Source organism: Giraffa tippelskirchi, chromosome 8, assembly GCF_054371585.1.
Source record: "Giraffa tippelskirchi isolate mGirTip1 chromosome 8, T2T-mGirTip1v1.2.pri, whole genome shotgun sequence".
In the NCBI taxonomy this organism is placed as follows: domain Eukaryota; kingdom Metazoa; phylum Chordata; class Mammalia; order Artiodactyla; family Giraffidae; genus Giraffa; species Giraffa tippelskirchi.
In genome coordinates, this window is record NC_137282.1 from 67,573,484 (window position 1) to 67,590,370 (window position 16,887).

General features: G+C 55.0%; 2 protein-coding genes across 2 annotated transcripts; both read right to left on the reverse strand.

Moving 5' to 3' along the window:
• Positions 1–1,848: 1,848 nt before the first annotated feature.
• On the reverse strand, positions 1,849–5,834 carry LOC145517164 (uncharacterized). Its single transcript, XM_081519427.1, has 3 exons — positions 3,466–5,834; positions 2,754–3,066; positions 1,849–2,501 (listed from the first exon to the last, which is right to left on the reverse strand). The coding sequence occupies exons 1-3, from the start codon at positions 3,700–3,702 to the stop codon at positions 1,873–1,875; spliced, it is 1,179 nt and encodes a 392-aa protein (XP_081375553.1). The 5' UTR covers positions 3,703–5,834; the 3' UTR covers positions 1,849–1,872.
• A 3,660-nt stretch (positions 5,835–9,494) lies between these two features.
• Positions 9,495–13,477, reverse strand: LOC145517147 (uncharacterized). Its single transcript, XM_081519409.1, has 3 exons — positions 11,109–13,477; positions 10,397–10,709; positions 9,495–10,144 (listed from the first exon to the last, which is right to left on the reverse strand). The coding sequence occupies exons 1-3, from the start codon at positions 11,343–11,345 to the stop codon at positions 9,516–9,518; spliced, it is 1,179 nt and encodes a 392-aa protein (XP_081375535.1). The 5' UTR covers positions 11,346–13,477; the 3' UTR covers positions 9,495–9,515.
• Between the last annotated feature and the right edge of the window lie 3,410 nt (positions 13,478–16,887).

Consider the following 16,887-nt stretch of genomic DNA (forward strand, 5'->3'; position numbering starts at 1 on the left):
ATTGTAGGATAAGCCTAATGAGTCTTCACAGGATGAAGAGAGTAACGTGCCAAGGTAGCAATCGATGTCCTCATTCGAGAGGTTGAAGCTGGTGCTCAGAGAAGCGGGGAACTTGGCCAGAACAAGCAGGTGTGCACCCAGACAGAACCCCCAGATCCGGCCATTGGAGCTCAGGGAGGCCACTGGTGTGGCTTGTCCCTGTGGCAGGGGCCGAGGCATGCAGCCCACCCTGATTCCTGCGGGGGCCTGACTTGGGAAGTGCCATCTGGTAGCTTTGAGACTCACCAAACCAAATTGCACTGGAGAGAGGAAGGACACCTTCCTTCATCCACCCCCCACCCGCGCCGGATTCCCACATACCCTGACCCCTTTCTCTGGATTTCGGAGCCATTTCCAGAGTCCCGCTCATATGACCTCATTCGAAGTGCACTGTGGACGAGCTGCCATCTGCAGCTGCTACCACAGCAGCCAAGGGCTTTAGCTCCCGAGTACCTCCCTTCCTTTGGAACTTGGGGGCCCTCTACTCCCCACTTGCACACCACACACCTTTGCTGAGGATTGTGGGGACCCTCACTCAGTTTGCAGCACGTTGTAGCCATCCCTGTCCTCTCAATACCTCCCTTGAAACTCAGCTTGTGAGCTCCTTTGGAGCAGCGTGGCCCACCTGCAACACTGCAACGGAAGAGACACAGCTGACAGTGAAACAGCAGCTTAGATCTGACGGCCGGAAAGCTCTGTCAAAAGGGACCTCCCTCTTCACACCGTAGAGGCTCTAGGAGCCGCCAGGGTTTCGGAACCAGTGCTGGGGCCAAAAGGACTCCACAGCTGTTTTCCTTCCTGGGGAGGGTTCTGGCTCGAGTGGGAATGGCTCAAGTCTCCTAAGGTTCTGAAAGCCCACTGTGTGCAGATTCACGGTACACAGAGAGCAGAAGGTGGAGTCCTGTCCTGGAGGTGGTCACAGCTCACGGATGAGCCAGGCAGGCAGGCAGGCAGGGCATGAGAACACCTGAGCTGCCTTCATGAGTGAATGGTGTGGGGGCAGAGGAAGAGAAGCCGGTCTGCTCCCTCGTGTGGTGCCCAGGGCAGGTTGTCCCCAGAGGAATCCCTTACGACAGTGAGGACTATCACGGCTGTTTCCCAAGGGGTTCTGTCAGTGCGTGTCTTCCCCGGAGCGGTCAGGCCGTCTCTAAAATACACTGGCCATGGGCATTGCCTCTCCTTGGAACTTCCCATCTGTTTCTCTTTTTTATGGAACAGTGAATTTCTAGAGGGGTTCTGGGCCACAAGGATGTTGGGTCATTTTCTAGCCTTCTGTCATGAAGAACGCTTTCCTGGGCGTTGGGGTGGTTTGTTGTTCCAGCTCCCTTTCTTGGCTTCTTTTGGGAGCTGGTGCAACAAGAGGAGCTCAGCCTCTGCCTTCTGGCTGAGATGGCACCCTTCAAACAGCAATGCCTGCCTGGAGATAATGATGGCATTTGCCAAAAGGGCTTCGTTTGGCACATGGTATCTTGAAAGGACGTACAACGTCCTTTCAGCTATCAAAGGCTAGTTCAAAGGACATAAACATGAGAACTCTCCAGTGGAGTCTTACAGTAGGTGGAGCGTCCGAAAAAAACTCCTTCAGTCATTTCACTGAGAGTCATTGATTGGGGACACCAAGAATATAGGAAGGAATGCAGAAGGAAAAGATGAAATTGTGTTCAGGATCGGGCGGAGGGATGAACAGGGCGTGCTTGCCTTGAATCCAGGCTTTGTTGGGGGGTGGGGCATAAAGATGGAACGGGTCTGAAACTACAAAGTGGTGATGGTAACACAGTATCACCAGAGTTACACAACAGTGTTCCCAAATTGCAACAATGATGAAAAAGTTTACTAATCCCAACTTAACCAACAAAAATACAGGAAACCACGCAAAAAAGAAAACATCACCAGAAAGGTGGAAACAAACCAAATGCAAAGCAGTTCGGGGGAAAGGAACTCCATGTCCCCTGGGGGCAGACCGAGTTGACGGCGTCCACGGTGAGCAGACAGGGATGGAGGCTGCAGAGCCGACCGCTCCCCTGGACGTGGTGTTTCCGGCAAGGGCTCTGGGTCTCTGTCCAGAGCGGGGGCTCGTTCTCCCTGCAGGGGTGGGTGAGTCATCGTGGGCGTCTGGGTGTTGCGCGGGAGCCAGGGCAGGCTCTCCCTGCCGAGGCGGTGACTCCTCCTCTGCCTCGGGTTCTCCTGCCAAAGGCCGAGCAGGTAGAGGTGCACGTGGAGGTGGAGGTTCTGGCTGAGGGGGTGGGACATCAGTGCCTGGGGCTGGGGGTCCTGCAGGCACGGAGATCCGATCTGCCCGGTGTGCTGGCCAGTACCCAGCTGGCCTGGTGTCTCTGCGAGGGCAAGTCTCGGTTCTCCATCTGCCCTCGGTGGATCCCTGGGTCCTGCACCTGGAGCCACCACCTCTGTAGGGACAGGTCTGGGAAGTGGAGCCTGGTTCCAGTTGGAGGCCAGTGCTAGAGCTGTGGGAGAAGCATCGTTTGCCCGCAGGCCAGCCTTGGCATGTGCGTATCCCGGGACAGAAAGCTTCCAAGAGATTCCCAAAGAATACCCAGGGTCGGATGTCTTTTGGGACTGAAGTGTGCAAGATGGGGGGCGGGGGGTGTGAGGCCAGCGCTTGCTGCAGGCCCAGCAGCAGCTTTCGGGGACTCGTCCCTGTGTAGCTCAGCACCCCCTCCGCACACACTCCCGTACACCAGCCCCAGCGTCCTCACCTCTGTGCTCTGGCGTGCTGGGCTCCAGGTCCTCCTGCTGCCTCAGAGGCCGGGGTTCTCGGGACTCTGGGTCGGAGCCGGGTGTGCTGAGCTCCGTGGCAGCCTCAGACTGGGCCGCCGGGTGTATCCTGGGCGGTGTCTCGGCAGCAGGCCTTCCCCGCCTCCGCTTCGCCCCCGGTGGGGCTGATGCCTCCGTGGGCACGCTCACCTGGAGCCTGCACTGGGCCTCACGGGCGGGGGGGTGGTGCTCCGACCCCTCCCTCCGGGAGCTGGATGGGGTGTCCCCGTCCTCGGCCTCATCACGTGGGAAGCTCTGCAACGACAGTGACCGTCAGCCAGCCATGCTGGGAGTTTTCCGAGCTGGGCCTGGCCAGTGGAGCCGCTGCTTCGGCCTGCTCGAACTTCTCTGCCCAGAAGGGTCAGAGACGTGTGTCTGCTCAGATCCCCACCCGGGAGGAAAGAGACCCACCTGAGGGTGTGAGGTCAGCCTGGGCGGCCGGCCCTGCCCGCACTCTCCCCATCCCGCCCAGCATGCTCTCCCCTGGGGTGTGGACACAACTTGTCCGCAGGCTTCTGACCCCACATCCACCTGGGCTTCCTTGAGGGAGACACACCCCGAGAAACCCGCATCCACACACACAGGCAAAGGACCCGGTGTTTCCGGGTGGCATGGGAGAGGTGGCCTGGCCCGGCCTGGGGCTCCCCGTGTTACCTTTCTGTTTCTCCGGGCAAAGGGCCAGAGGCGTCTCGGGGGTGCCCTGAGCCAACGTCGACAGGGTGCCCACGCACACTGCCTGTGAGCTCTCCTGAGGCCCCGGCCTCTGGGCAGGGGCAAACAGCAGAACATCTCGGCAGCAAGTGATCTGGCTGGGGGCTCCTCTCCGCTCTCGAGGCCTGGATACCCGGGTTGCGGGTTCTGTTGGGTTCTGTTGCCGGCAGGTGACATCATTTCCTGGGGTTCGTGCTGAGGTCCCTTCCCCAAAACTTCCCAAGCGAATCCCTGGGTTTCTGACTGCTCGACCACCACCCTTAAGCCATGTGCAGGCACAGTGACACCCACCCAGCCCAGCCGACAGCCCTGGGGAGGCCTGGGTGCAGCCAGGGCCTGAGCTCCGAGGGCCCCGCTGCTCTCAGACCAGGCTCCTTCTTCTCATAAGTGGTGTGGCCCTGGACAAGCATATGCCCCTCAGGGTTTCCCCAGTCTCTCCATCTGCAGAGTGGCGGTCATTCTCCCATCTGCTTCCTAGGTCTGTCGGCCTACGAGCAGCTCCATGCCTTTCCACCTGGGGCCGATATCACGTGGAGCGTGTGCGCTGAGACTTCAGAAAGAAAGATTCCTTCCTGGGCTGACACAGCACAGAATGGGGCAGAACGAGGCCTGGATGTGCCGTGGTACCCAGGAAAAGGCACTCCCCCTCCTGACTGTTTTGAGACCCCGCATCCAAGTTGGAGGACCGAAAGGAAGACTCGAAGGTCTCCCTCTCTTATAGAAAAGAGTGGCCAACTTTCTGGTCCTCTGTTTCCATTGAGATTCTGTTCAAGTGTCCCAGCTCGGCTTCTGCGGGTGGCTGAGCTTCTAATGGCTCCCTGCGTTCTTGTCTTTTCCTCTCCAAACCTTCCGTCCTTTTCCCCCTTCTGGGGTGGATGGGCGCTGTCATTGCTTCTACCTTCGAGACAGATTGATGAAAAGTCTGGACCATCGACTCCTTTCCTCTCTTTGGTTCCGTGTCTCTCTCTGGCTGTGTCCCTCTCTTTTCCTTTCTCAATTCAGTCTGTGTCTTCCTCTTTCTCTCTCGTGTGTGGACGGATGGATGCTAGGAATGCACATGTATATGATTAGATGAGGGTTATGTTTTAGGGATAGGTTAGAGGGAGAGAAAGGCTTTAGGTCGGAGTTGGTCATGGGGGAAGGGTCAAGGGTGGTGGTGGTGTTTCTTGGAATCTGAGTGCTGTGCATTCTTCGTCTCTTTCCATATGAACCCCTTCTCAGATACACCACTTGCAAGGAGTCTCTCGTGTTCCGTTTCCTCTCTTTTGCATTTGTGAATGCTTGCTTAGCTTCTCTGTTGTGAAGAGGTTCCATTGGATGGAAACCCATTGGTGTACTTCGTGTACCTCTTTCCCTTACTTGAAGAGACCCATTTCTACCTCCGCCCAGCAAATGGCAAGGAGACTCTGATGTTAAGGAGCCTTTGACCTACGCTTCTTTCTAGCTATCTCATGACATCAGCCTTTAGGGTGAGGTTTTCCCCGATATTGAGGTGGTCTGAGATCAAAACCAATAGCGTTCTTCAGATGTAGCTGTCTGGTTTTCCCATGGACATGTATTGAAGAGGCTTTCTTGTTCCCATTTGGATATTCTCCCCTTCTGTGTCAGAGATGAGTTGAGCATGGATGCTGGGGTCTGTGTCTGGACCCTCAACTTTATTCCATCGATCTGGATCTGTGTGTGTTGTTGTATTCCCAATAGCATACTGTCCGGCTCCTGCTGCTGCTGCTGCGGCTAAGTCACTTCAGTCGTGTCTGACTCTGCGCGACCCCATGGCCTGCAGCCTACCAGGCTCCTCCGTCCAGGGCATTTTCCAGGCAAGAGTACTGGAGTGGGTCGCCATTGCCTTCTCCGATACTCTCCTGAGGATCCTAGTTTGGTCGTCTAATTTCCTTTCACACAACCTTGGATGTCCGTATCGGGGCTTTTTCGTCGGATTGTATTGACAATTTAGGCTCTTTTCTGTTTCCGTACCCCTTTTGCAATTCTTGGTTGGGTGCGAAAATGCATTGGCATTTTGGGAGGAATAGCATCGAAGCTGTGGATTGCCTTGTGGGGCTGGGATATCATTTTCCAAATAGGAATTCTTTCAAGCCCTGAGCACAGCTTCTCTTTCCAGGGATTGGTGTGGGCTTGATCTTCCTTCTTCCATCTCTCGCCGTTTTGTGAGAACAGGTCCTTCCTTCCCTTCTGGGTTAGATGGACCCGTGGGGATCACTTCAGTGAATGGCATTGTCAGTGGGGGTGATAATTCCCTTCTCATTGGAAGACTTTGCTGTGAGTATTAGAAATGCAAGTGATTTCTCTTCCCCTTCCTCCCTGTCCATCTCTCAGAGCCACCGGGAAACAGAGGCCTCACCCAGGGTCACACAGGCCTGAGGAGGTACAACTAGACTGTTGATTCTTCAGGCCCTCAGTGCTGGACATCATCCGGGATACTCTGTGTGTGTCTTCCTCAGTCTGGTGTCCCTTCAGACCTTTCCCTAGTTTTCACAGGCTTGTTGTGTTGGTGTTCTTTGTCTGTTTGGAGACACATCCTTGATAAGCTTTGTGTTTCCACTCATTCGTCTCGCGATGTGTGACCTGTCTTTTGCTTTTGTACTGAGGTCTTTCCCACAGTAGATATCTTTGATTTTGCAAAGTCCACTGTATTCTCCTGGTTTTTTTTGTGGACTGCCTTTTAGTTTTGTGTGTGAAGACTCAAAGCACGTGTCCGGTTTCGGCTCATTGTTCCTCTAGATTTGTGACAAGTTTTCATGGAATGTTTGTCTAGGGATAACTGGAAGTGAACTCGGTGTAAGGTGTCAAGTCTCCATCTTCATTCATGTCATCCCCTGCAGTTTCCAATACCCTGTTCCTGAGTGGTATTGGAGACCTTGAGGGAAGTTTGCTTGCATTGGAGTTTGCGTTTCCACCTTGATTAACTTCACACTGTTCTGCCCTCAGGGACACTGTCAAGGGGGAGTGAGGAGCAGCCTGCACTTCCAGCAGTGACCACACGGTGGGGCGAGTGCTGCTCTCCCCTCTGGGAGCCCCAGGCCACAGGCATCCCAGTGAGGAGCCAGCTCTGTGCTCAGCTGAAAGGAGTTAGTCTCTCAGGAGCCTCTGAGCCCTTCCGTTTGGATCACCCAGGGTGGGCATTTACTGTGACAGAAAAAATTGCCCTGAATTCCATGGACGGAAGAGCCTGGCTGTGTAGAGATCGTGAGTTGCCGTGAATCAGACACAACTGAGGACACAAAAATTCAATAGATTAAAACACTTTTTGGGTGTGGGGGGGAGTGAAAGGGGGTGATGTGGGTTTTTTTGTCTTATAAAATAGCCAAGGGAAATCTAGTTTAAACCTAAATTCACATATATGGGATAGGTATAGCTCTCCGTCACCCTATTAAAAAAACTACTAAACTTTTTTGAAAGTTTATTTTGCAGCTTCCTTGAGCACTTCATTGTGAAGCTTTTTTTTTTTTTTTTTCTGTGACTTTGGCCTCATTAAAAAGTACGGTTTGCCTTTACTGGATAATTTTGTTCATTGGTTTCTTAGGGAATCTTGGTAATATTTGAGTTTCCTGGGGAGTATGGTCACATGACCTGGCCCTGGCCAATCGGTGCCTTCCACCTCCTTGGCCACTGTGATTGGCTCCGGACTGGGGCAGTGCCCAATCGGGGCCCAGGCCCGGGCCTCACGTTAGAAGCCAGGGGAAGAGGAGCTCTCGTCCTGCTGGGGTAGGGGAAGGGGTGGGGCCGGGGGAGGTCAGGCTCCATAAGTGGGAGGGGCGTGAGGTCCGCCTGCGGCAGTTGGTGACCTTCCTGCTCCCCTCAGGGCAGAGCCGCCGGCGTGAGAATGAGGGCGCTGCTGAGCCCAGGGACTGGGATGGCCTGTTGCTGCTGTGGTCCCAGAGCTCCACCCGAGACCTGAGGGAAGCCGTCTGCCCGTGAGTCCTCTCCCGCTTGTCTGTCAGCTTGTTTGAAACATGCTGGGTTTTCTGCCCAGCTGGCTAAGGGGAGTCCCTGGAAACGCAAGGGTGTGGGTTTTGGCAGACTTCAGGGAAGACATGCCAGATGAGCCTGGGAGACTCCAGCTTAATCTGGATTCAGGAGATATCTCCTCGGGCCAGCTAGTAATTGTAGGATAAGCCTAATGAGTCTTCACAGGATGAAGAGAGTAACGTGCCAAGGTAGCAATCGATGTCCTCATTCGAGAGGTTGAAGCTGGTGCTCAGAGAAGCGGGGAACTTGGCCAGAACAAGCAGGTGTGCACCCAGACAGAACCCCCAGATCCGGCCATTGGAGCTCAGGGAGGCCACTGGTGTGGCTTGTCCCTGTGGCAGGGGCCGAGGCATGCAGCCCACCCTGATTCCTGCGGGGGCCTGACTTGGGAAGTGCCATCTGGTAGCTTTGAGACTCACCAAACCAAATTGCACTGGAGAGAGGAAGGACACCTTCCTTCATCCACCCCCCACCCGCGCCGGATTCCCACATACCCTGACCCCTTTCTCTGGATTTCGGAGCCATTTCCAGAGTCCCGCTCATATGACCTCATTCGAAGTGCACTGTGGACGAGCTGCCATCTGCAGCTGCTACCACAGCAGCCAAGGGCTTTAGCTCCCGAGTACCTCCCTTCCTTTGGAACTTGGGGGCCCTCTACTCCCCACTTGCACACCACACACCTTTGCTGAGGATTGTGGGGACCCTCACTCAGTTTGCAGCACGTTGTAGCCATCCCTGTCCTCTCAATACCTCCCTTGAAACTCAGCTTGTGAGCTCCTTTGGAGCAGCGTGGCCCACCTGCAACACTGCAACGGAAGAGACACAGCTGACAGTGAAACAGCAGCTTAGATCTGACGGCCGGAAAGCTCTGTCAAAAGGGACCTCCCTCTTCACACCGTAGAGGCTCTAGGAGCCGCCAGGGTTTCGGAACCAGTGCTGGGGCCAAAAGGACTCCACAGCTGTTTTCCTTCCTGGGGAGGGTTCTGGCTCGAGTGGGAATGGCTCAAGTCTCCTAAGGTTCTGAAAGCCCACTGTGTGCAGATTCACGGTACACAGAGAGCAGAAGGTGGAGTCCTGTCCTGGAGGTGGTCACAGCTCACGGATGAGCCAGGCAGGCAGGCAGGCAGGGCATGAGAACACCTGAGCTGCCTTCATGAGTGAATGGTGTGGGGGCAGAGGAAGAGAAGCCGGTCTGCTCCCTCGTGTGGTGCCCAGGGCAGGTTGTCCCCAGAGGAATCCCTTACGACAGTGAGGACTATCACGGCTGTTTCCCAAGGGGTTCTGTCAGTGCGTGTCTTCCCCGGAGCGGTCAGGCCGTCTCTAAAATACACTGGCCATGGGCATTGCCTCTCCTTGGAACTTCCCATCTGTTTCTCTTTTTTATGGAACAGTGAATTTCTAGAGGGGTTCTGGGCCACAAGGATGTTGGGTCATTTTCTAGCCTTCTGTCATGAAGAACGCTTTCCTGGGCGTTGGGGTGGTTTGTTGTTCCAGCTCCCTTTCTTGGCTTCTTTTGGGAGCTGGTGCAACAAGAGGAGCTCAGCCTCTGCCTTCTGGCTGAGATGGCACCCTTCAAACAGCAATGCCTGCCTGGAGATAATGATGGCATTTGCCAAAAGGGCTTCGTTTGGCACATGGTATCTTGAAAGGACGTACAACGTCCTTTCAGCTATCAAAGGCTAGTTCAAAGGACATAAACATGAGAACTCTCCAGTGGAGTCTTACAGTAGGTGGAGCGTCCGAAAAAAACTCCTTCAGTCATTTCACTGAGAGTCATTGATTGGGGACACCAAGAATATAGGAAGGAATGCAGAAGGAAAAGATGAAATTGTGTTCAGGATCGGGCGGAGGGATGAACAGGGCGTGCTTGCCTTGAATCCAGGCTTTGTTGGGGGGTGGGGCATAAAGATGGAACGGGTCTGAAACTACAAAGTGGTGATGGTAACACAGTATCACCAGAGTTACACAACAGTGTTCCCAAATTGCAACAATGATGAAAAAGTTTACTAATCCCAACTTAACCAACAAAAATACAGGAAACCACGCAAAAAAGAAAACATCACCAGAAAGGTGGAAACAAACCAAATGCAAAGCAGTTCGGGGGAAAGGAACTCCATGTCCCCTGGGGGCAGACCGAGTTGACGGCGTCCACGGTGAGCAGACAGGGATGGAGGCTGCAGAGCCGACCGCTCCCCTGGACGTGGTGTTTCCGGCAAGGGCTCTGGGTCTCTGTCCAGAGCGGGGGCTCGTTCTCCCTGCAGGGGTGGGTGAGTCATCGTGGGCGTCTGGGTGTTGCGCGGGAGCCAGGGCAGGCTCTCCCTGCCGAGGCGGTGACTCCTCCTCTGCCTCGGGTTCTCCTGCCAAAGGCCGAGCAGGTAGAGGTGCACGTGGAGGTGGAGGTTCTGGCTGAGGGGGTGGGACATCAGTGCCTGGGGCTGGGGGTCCTGCAGGCACGGAGATCCGATCTGCCCGGTGTGCTGGCCAGTACCCAGCTGGCCTGGTGTCTCTGCGAGGGCAAGTCTCGGTTCTCCATCTGCCCTCGGTGGATCCCTGGGTCCTGCACCTGGAGCCACCACCTCTGTAGGGACAGGTCTGGGAAGTGGAGCCTGGTTCCAGTTGGAGGCCAGTGCTAGAGCTGTGGGAGAAGCATCGTTTGCCCGCAGGCCAGCCTTGGCATGTGCGTATCCCGGGACAGAAAGCTTCCAAGAGATTCCCAAAGAATACCCAGGGTCGGATGTCTTTTGGGACTGAAGTGTGCAAGATGGGGGGCGGGGGGTGTGAGGCCAGCGCTTGCTGCAGGCCCAGCAGCAGCTTTCGGGGACTCGTCCCTGTGTAGCTCAGCACCCCCTCCGCACACACTCCCGTACACCAGCCCCAGCGTCCTCACCTCTGTGCTCTGGCGTGCTGGGCTCCAGGTCCTCCTGCTGCCTCAGAGGCCGGGGTTCTCGGGACTCTGGGTCGGAGCCGGGTGTGCTGAGCTCCGTGGCAGCCTCAGACTGGGCCGCCGGGTGTATCCTGGGCGGTGTCTCGGCAGCAGGCCTTCCCCGCCTCCGCTTCGCCCCCGGTGGGGCTGATGCCTCCGTGGGCACGCTCACCTGGAGCCTGCACTGGGCCTCACGGGCGGGGGGGTGGTGCTCCGACCCCTCCCTCCGGGAGCTGGATGGGGTGTCCCCGTCCTCGGCCTCATCACGTGGGAAGCTCTGCAACGACAGTGACCGTCAGCCAGCCATGCTGGGAGTTTTCCGAGCTGGGCCTGGCCAGTGGAGCCGCTGCTTCGGCCTGCTCGAACTTCTCTGCCCAGAAGGGTCAGAGACGTGTGTCTGCTCAGATCCCCACCCGGGAGGAAAGAGACCCACCTGAGGGTGTGAGGTCAGCCTGGGCGGCCGGCCCTGCCCACACTCTCCCCATCCCGCCCAGCATGCTCTCCCCTGGGGTGTGGACACAACTTGTCCGCAGGCTTCTGACCCCACATCCACCTGGGCTTCCTTGAGGGAGACACACCCCGAGAAACCCGCATCCACACACACAGGCAAAGGACCCGGTGTTTCCGGGTGGCATGGGAGAGGTGGCCTGGCCCGGCCTGGGGCTCCCCGTGTTACCTTTCTGTTTCTCCGGGCAAAGGGCCAGAGGCGTCTCGGGGGTGCCCTGAGCCAACGTCGACAGGGTGCCCACGCACACTGCCTGTGAGCTCTCCTGAGGCCCCGGCCTCTGGGCAGGGGCAAACAGCAGAACATCTCGGCAGCAAGTGATCTGGCTGGGGGCTCCTCTCCGCTCTCGAGGCCTGGATACCCGGGTTGCGGGTTCTGTTGGGTTCTGTTGCCGGCAGGTGACATCATTTCCTGGGGTTCGTGCTGAGGTCCCTTCCCCAAAACTTCCCAAGCGAATCCCTGGGTTTCTGACTGCTCGACCACCACCCTTAAGCCATGTGCAGGCACAGTGACACCCACCCAGCCCAGCCGACAGCCCTGGGGAGGCCTGGGTGCAGCCAGGGCCTGAGCTCCGAGGGCCCCGCTGCTCTCAGACCAGGCTCCTTCTTCTCATAAGTGGTGTGGCCCTGGACAAGCATATGCCCCTCAGGGTTTCCCCAGTCTCTCCATCTGCAGAGTGGCGGTCATTCTCCCATCTGCTTCCTAGGTCTGTCGGCCTACGAGCAGCTCCATGCCTTTCCACCTGGGGCCGATATCACGTGGAGCGTGTGCGCTGAGACTTCAGAAAGAAAGATTCCTTCCTGGGCTGACACAGCACAGAATGGGGCAGAACGAGGCCTGGATGTGCCGTGGTACCCAGGAAAAGGCACTCCCCCTCCTGACTGTTTTGAGACCCCGCATCCAAGTTGGAGGACCGAAAGGAAGACTCGAAGGTCTCCCTCTCTTATAGAAAAGAGTGGCCAACTTTCTGGTCCTCTGTTTCCATTGAGATTCTGTTCAAGTGTCCCAGCTCGGCTTCTGCGGGTGGCTGAGCTTCTAATGGCTCCCTGCGTTCTTGTCTTTTCCTCTCCAAACCTTCCGTCCTTTTCCCCCTTCTGGGGTGGATGGGCGCTGTCATTGCTTCTACCTTCGAGACAGATTGATGAAAAGTCTGGACCATCGACTCCTTTCCTCTCTTTGGTTCCGTGTCTCTCTCTGGCTGTGTCCCTCTCTTTTCCTTTCTCAATTCAGTCTGTGTCTTCCTCTTTCTCTCTCGTGTGTGGACGGATGGATGCTAGGAATGCACATGTATATGATTAGATGAGGGTTATGTTTTAGGGATAGGTTAGAGGGAGAGAAAGGCTTTAGGTCGGAGTTGGTCATGGGGGAAGGGTCAAGGGTGGTGGTGGTGTTTCTTGGAATCTGAGTGCTGTGCATTCTTCGTCTCTTTCCATATGAACCCCTTCTCAGATACACCACTTGCAAGGAGTCTCTCGTGTTCCGTTTCCTCTCTTTTGCATTTGTGAATGCTTGCTTAGCTTCTCTGTTGTGAAGAGGTTCCATTGGATGGAAACCCATTGGTGTACTTCGTGTACCTCTTTCCCTTACTTGAAGAGACCCATTTCTACCTCCGCCCAGCAAATGGCAAGGAGACTCTGATGTTAAGGAGCCTTTGACCTACGCTTCTTTCTAGCTATCTCATGACATCAGCCTTTAGGGTGAGGTTTTCCCCGATATTGAGGTGGTCTGAGATCAAAACCAATAGCGTTCTTCAGATGTAGCTGTCTGGTTTTCCCATGGACATGTATTGAAGAGGCTTTCTTGTTCCCATTTGGATATTCTCCCCTTCTGTGTCAGAGATGAGTTGAGCATGGATGCTGGGGTCTGTGTCTGGACCCTCAACTTTATTCCATCGATCTGGATCTGTGTGTGTTGTTGTATTCCCAATAGCATACTGTCCGGCTCCTGCTGCTGCTGCTGCGGCTAAGTCACTTCAGTCGTGTCTGACTCTGCGCGACCCCATGGCCTGCAGCCTACCAGGCTCCTCCGTCCAGGGCATTTTCCAGGCAAGAGTACTGGAGTGGGTCGCCATTGCCTTCTCCGATACTCTCCTGAGGATCCTAGTTTGGTCGTCTAATTTCCTTTCACACAACCTTGGATGTCCGTATCGGGGCTTTTTCGTCGGATTGTATTGACAATTTAGGCTCTTTTCTGTTTCCGTACCCCTTTTGCAATTCTTGGTTGGGTGCGAAAATGCATTGGCATTTTGGGAGGAATAGCATCGAAGCTGTGGATTGCCTTGTGGGGCTGGGATATCATTTTCCAAATAGGAATTCTTTCAAGCCCTGAGCACAGCTTCTCTTTCCAGGGATTGGTGTGGGCTTGATCTTCCTTCTTCCATCTCTCGCCGTTTTGTGAGAACAGGTCCTTCCTTCCCTTCTGGGTTAGATGGACCCGTGGGGATCACTTCAGTGAATGGCATTGTCAGTGGGGGTGATAATTCCCTTCTCATTGGAAGACTTTGCTGTGAGTATTAGAAATGCAAGTGATTTCTCTTCCCCTTCCTCCCTGTCCATCTCTCAGAGCCACCGGGAAACAGAGGCCTCACCCAGGGTCACACAGGCCTGAGGAGGTACAACTAGACTGTTGATTCTTCAGGCCCTCAGTGCTGGACATCATCCGGGATACTCTGTGTGTGTCTTCCTCAGTCTGGTGTCCCTTCAGACCTTTCCCTAGTTTTCACAGGCTTGTTGTGTTGGTGTTCTTTGTCTGTTTGGAGACACATCCTTGATAAGCTTTGTGTTTCCACTCATTCGTCTCGCGATGTGTGACCTGTCTTTTGCTTTTGTACTGAGGTCTTTCCCACAGTAGATATCTTTGATTTTGCAAAGTCCACTGTATTCTCCTGGTTTTTTTTGTGGACTGCCTTTTAGTTTTGTGTGTGAAGACTCAAAGCACGTGTCCGGTTTCGGCTCATTGTTCCTCTAGATTTGTGACAAGTTTTCATGGAATGTTTGTCTAGGGATAACTGGAAGTGAACTCGGTGTAAGGTGTCAAGTCTCCATCTTCATTCATGTCATCCCCTGCAGTTTCCAATACCCTGTTCCTGAGTGGTATTGGAGACCTTGAGGGAAGTTTGCTTGCATTGGAGTTTGCGTTTCCACCTTGATTAACTTCACACTGTTCTGCCCTCAGGGACACTGTCAAGGGGGAGTGAGGAGCAGCCTGCACTTCCAGCAGTGACCACACGGTGGGGCGAGTGCTGCTCTCCCCTCTGGGAGCCCCAGGCCACAGGCATCCCAGTGAGGAGCCAGCTCTGTGCTCAGCTGAAAGGAGTTAGTCTCTCAGGAGCCTCTGAGCCCTTCCGTTTGGATCACCCAGGGTGGGCATTTACTGTGACAGAAAAAATTGCCCTGAATTCCATGGACGGAAGAGCCTGGCTGTGTAGAGATCGTGAGTTGCCGTGAATCAGACACAACTGAGGACACAAAAATTCAATAGATTAAAACACTTTTTGGGTGTGGGGGGGAGTGAAAGGGGGTGATGTGGGTTTTTTTGTCTTATAAAATAGCCAAGGGAAATCTAGTTTAAACCTAAATTCACATATTTGGGATAGGTATAGCTCTCCGTCACCCTATTAAAAAAACTACTAAACTTTTTTGAAAGTTTATTTTGCAGCTTCCTTGAGCACTTCATTGTGAAGCTTTTTTTTTTTTTTTTCTGTGACTTTGGCCTCATTAAAAAGTACGGTTTGCCTTTACTGGATAATTTTGTTCATTGGTTTCTTAGGGAATCTTGGTAATATTTGAGTTTCCTGGGGAGTATGGTCACATGACCTGGCCCTGGCCAATCGGTGCCTTCCACCTCCTTGGCCACTGTGATTGGCTCCGGACTGGGGCAGTGCCCAGTCGGGGCCCAGGCCCGGGCCTCACGTTAGAAGCCAGGGGAAGAGGAGCTCTCGTCCTGCTGGGGTAGGGGAAGGGGTGGGGCCGGGGGAGGTCAGGCTCCATAAGTGGGAGGGGCGTGAGGTCCGCCTGCGGCAGTTGGTGACCTTCCTGCTCCCCTCAGGGCAGAGCCGCCGGCGTGAGAATGAGGGCGCTGCTGAGCCCAGGGACTGGGATGGCCTGTTGCTGCTGTGGTCCCAGAGCTCCACCCGAGACCTGAGGGAAGCCGTCTGCCCGTGAGTCCTCTCCCGCTTGTCTGTCAGCTTGTTTGAAACATGCTGGGTTTTCTGCCCAGCTGGCTAAGGGGAGTCCCTGGAAACGCAAGGGTGTGGGTTTTGGCAGACTTCAGGGAAGACATGCCAGATGAGCCTGGGAGACTCCAGCTTAATCTGGATTCAGGAGATATCTCCTCGGGCCAGCTAGTAATTGTAGGATAAGCCTAATGAGTCTTCACAGGATGAAGAGAGTAACGTGCCAAGGTAGCAATCGATGTCCTCATTCGAGAGGTTGAAGCTGGTGCTCAGAGAAGCGGGGAACTTGGCCAGAACAAGCAGGTGTGCACCCAGACAGAACCCCCAGATCCGGCCATTGGAGCTCAGGGAGGCCACTGGTGTGGCTTGTCCCTGTGGCAGGGGCCGAGGCATGCAGCCCACCCTGATTCCTGCGGGGGCCTGACTTGGGAAGTGCCATCTGGTAGCTTTGAGACTCACCAAACCAAATTGCACTGGAGAGAGGAAGGACACCTTCCTTCATCCACCCCCCACCCGCGCCGGATTCCCACATACCCTGACCCCTTTCTCTGGATTTCGGAGCCATTTCCAGAGTCCCGCTCATATGACCTCATTCGAAGTGCACTGTGGACGAGCTGCCATCTGCAGCTGCTACCACAGCAGCCAAGGGCTTTAGCTCCCGAGTACCTCCCTTCCTTTGGAACTTGGGGGCCCTCTACTCCCCACTTGCACACCACACACCTTTGCTGAGGATTGTGGGGACCCTCACTCAGTTTGCAGCACGTTGTAGCCATCCCTGTCCTCTCAATACCTCCCTTGAAACTCAGCTTGTGAGCTCCTTTGGAGCAGCGTGGCCCACCTGCAACACTGCAACGGAAGAGACACAGCTGACAGTGAAACAGCAGCTTAGATCTGACGGCCGGAAAGCTCTGTCAAAAGGGACCTCCCTCTTCACACCGTAGAGGCTCTAGGAGCCGCCAGGGTTTCGGAACCAGTGCTGGGGCCAAAAGGACTCCACAGCTGTTTTCCTTCCTGGGGAGGGTTCTGGCTCGAGTGGGAATGGCTCAAGTCTCCTAAGGTTCTGAAAGCCCACTGTGTGCAGATTCACGGTACACAGAGAGCAGAAGGTGGAGTCCTGTCCTGGAGGTGGTCACAGCTCACGGATGAGCCAGGCAGGCAGGCAGGCAGGGCATGAGAACACCTGAGCTGCCTTCATGAGTGAATGGTGTGGGGGCAGAGGAAGAGAAGCCGGTCTGCTCCCTCGTGTGGTGCCCAGGGCAGGTTGTCCCCAGAGGAATCCCTTACGACAGTGAGGACTATCACGGCTGTTTCCCAAGGGGTTCTGTCAGTGCGTGTCTTCCCCGGAGCGGTCAGGCCGTCTCTAAAATACACTGGCCATGGGCATTGCCTCTCCTTGGAACTTCCCATCTGTTTCTCTTTTTTATGGAACAGTGAATTTCTAGAGGGGTTCTGGGCCACAAGGATGTTGGGTCATTTTCTAGCCTTCTGTCATGAAGAACGCTTTCCTGGGCGTTGGGGTGGTTTGTTGTTCCAGCTCCCTTTCTTGGCTTCTTTTGGGAGCTGGTGCAACAAGAGGAGCTCAGCCTCTGCCTTCTGGCTGAGATGGCACCCTTCAAACAGCAATGCCTGCCTGGAGATAATGATGGCATTTGCCAAAAGGGCTTCGTTTGGCACATGGTATCTTGAAAGGACGTACAACGTCCTTTCAGCTATCAAAGGCTAGTTCAAAGGACATAAACATGAGAACTCTCCAGTGGAGTCTTACAGTAGGTGGAG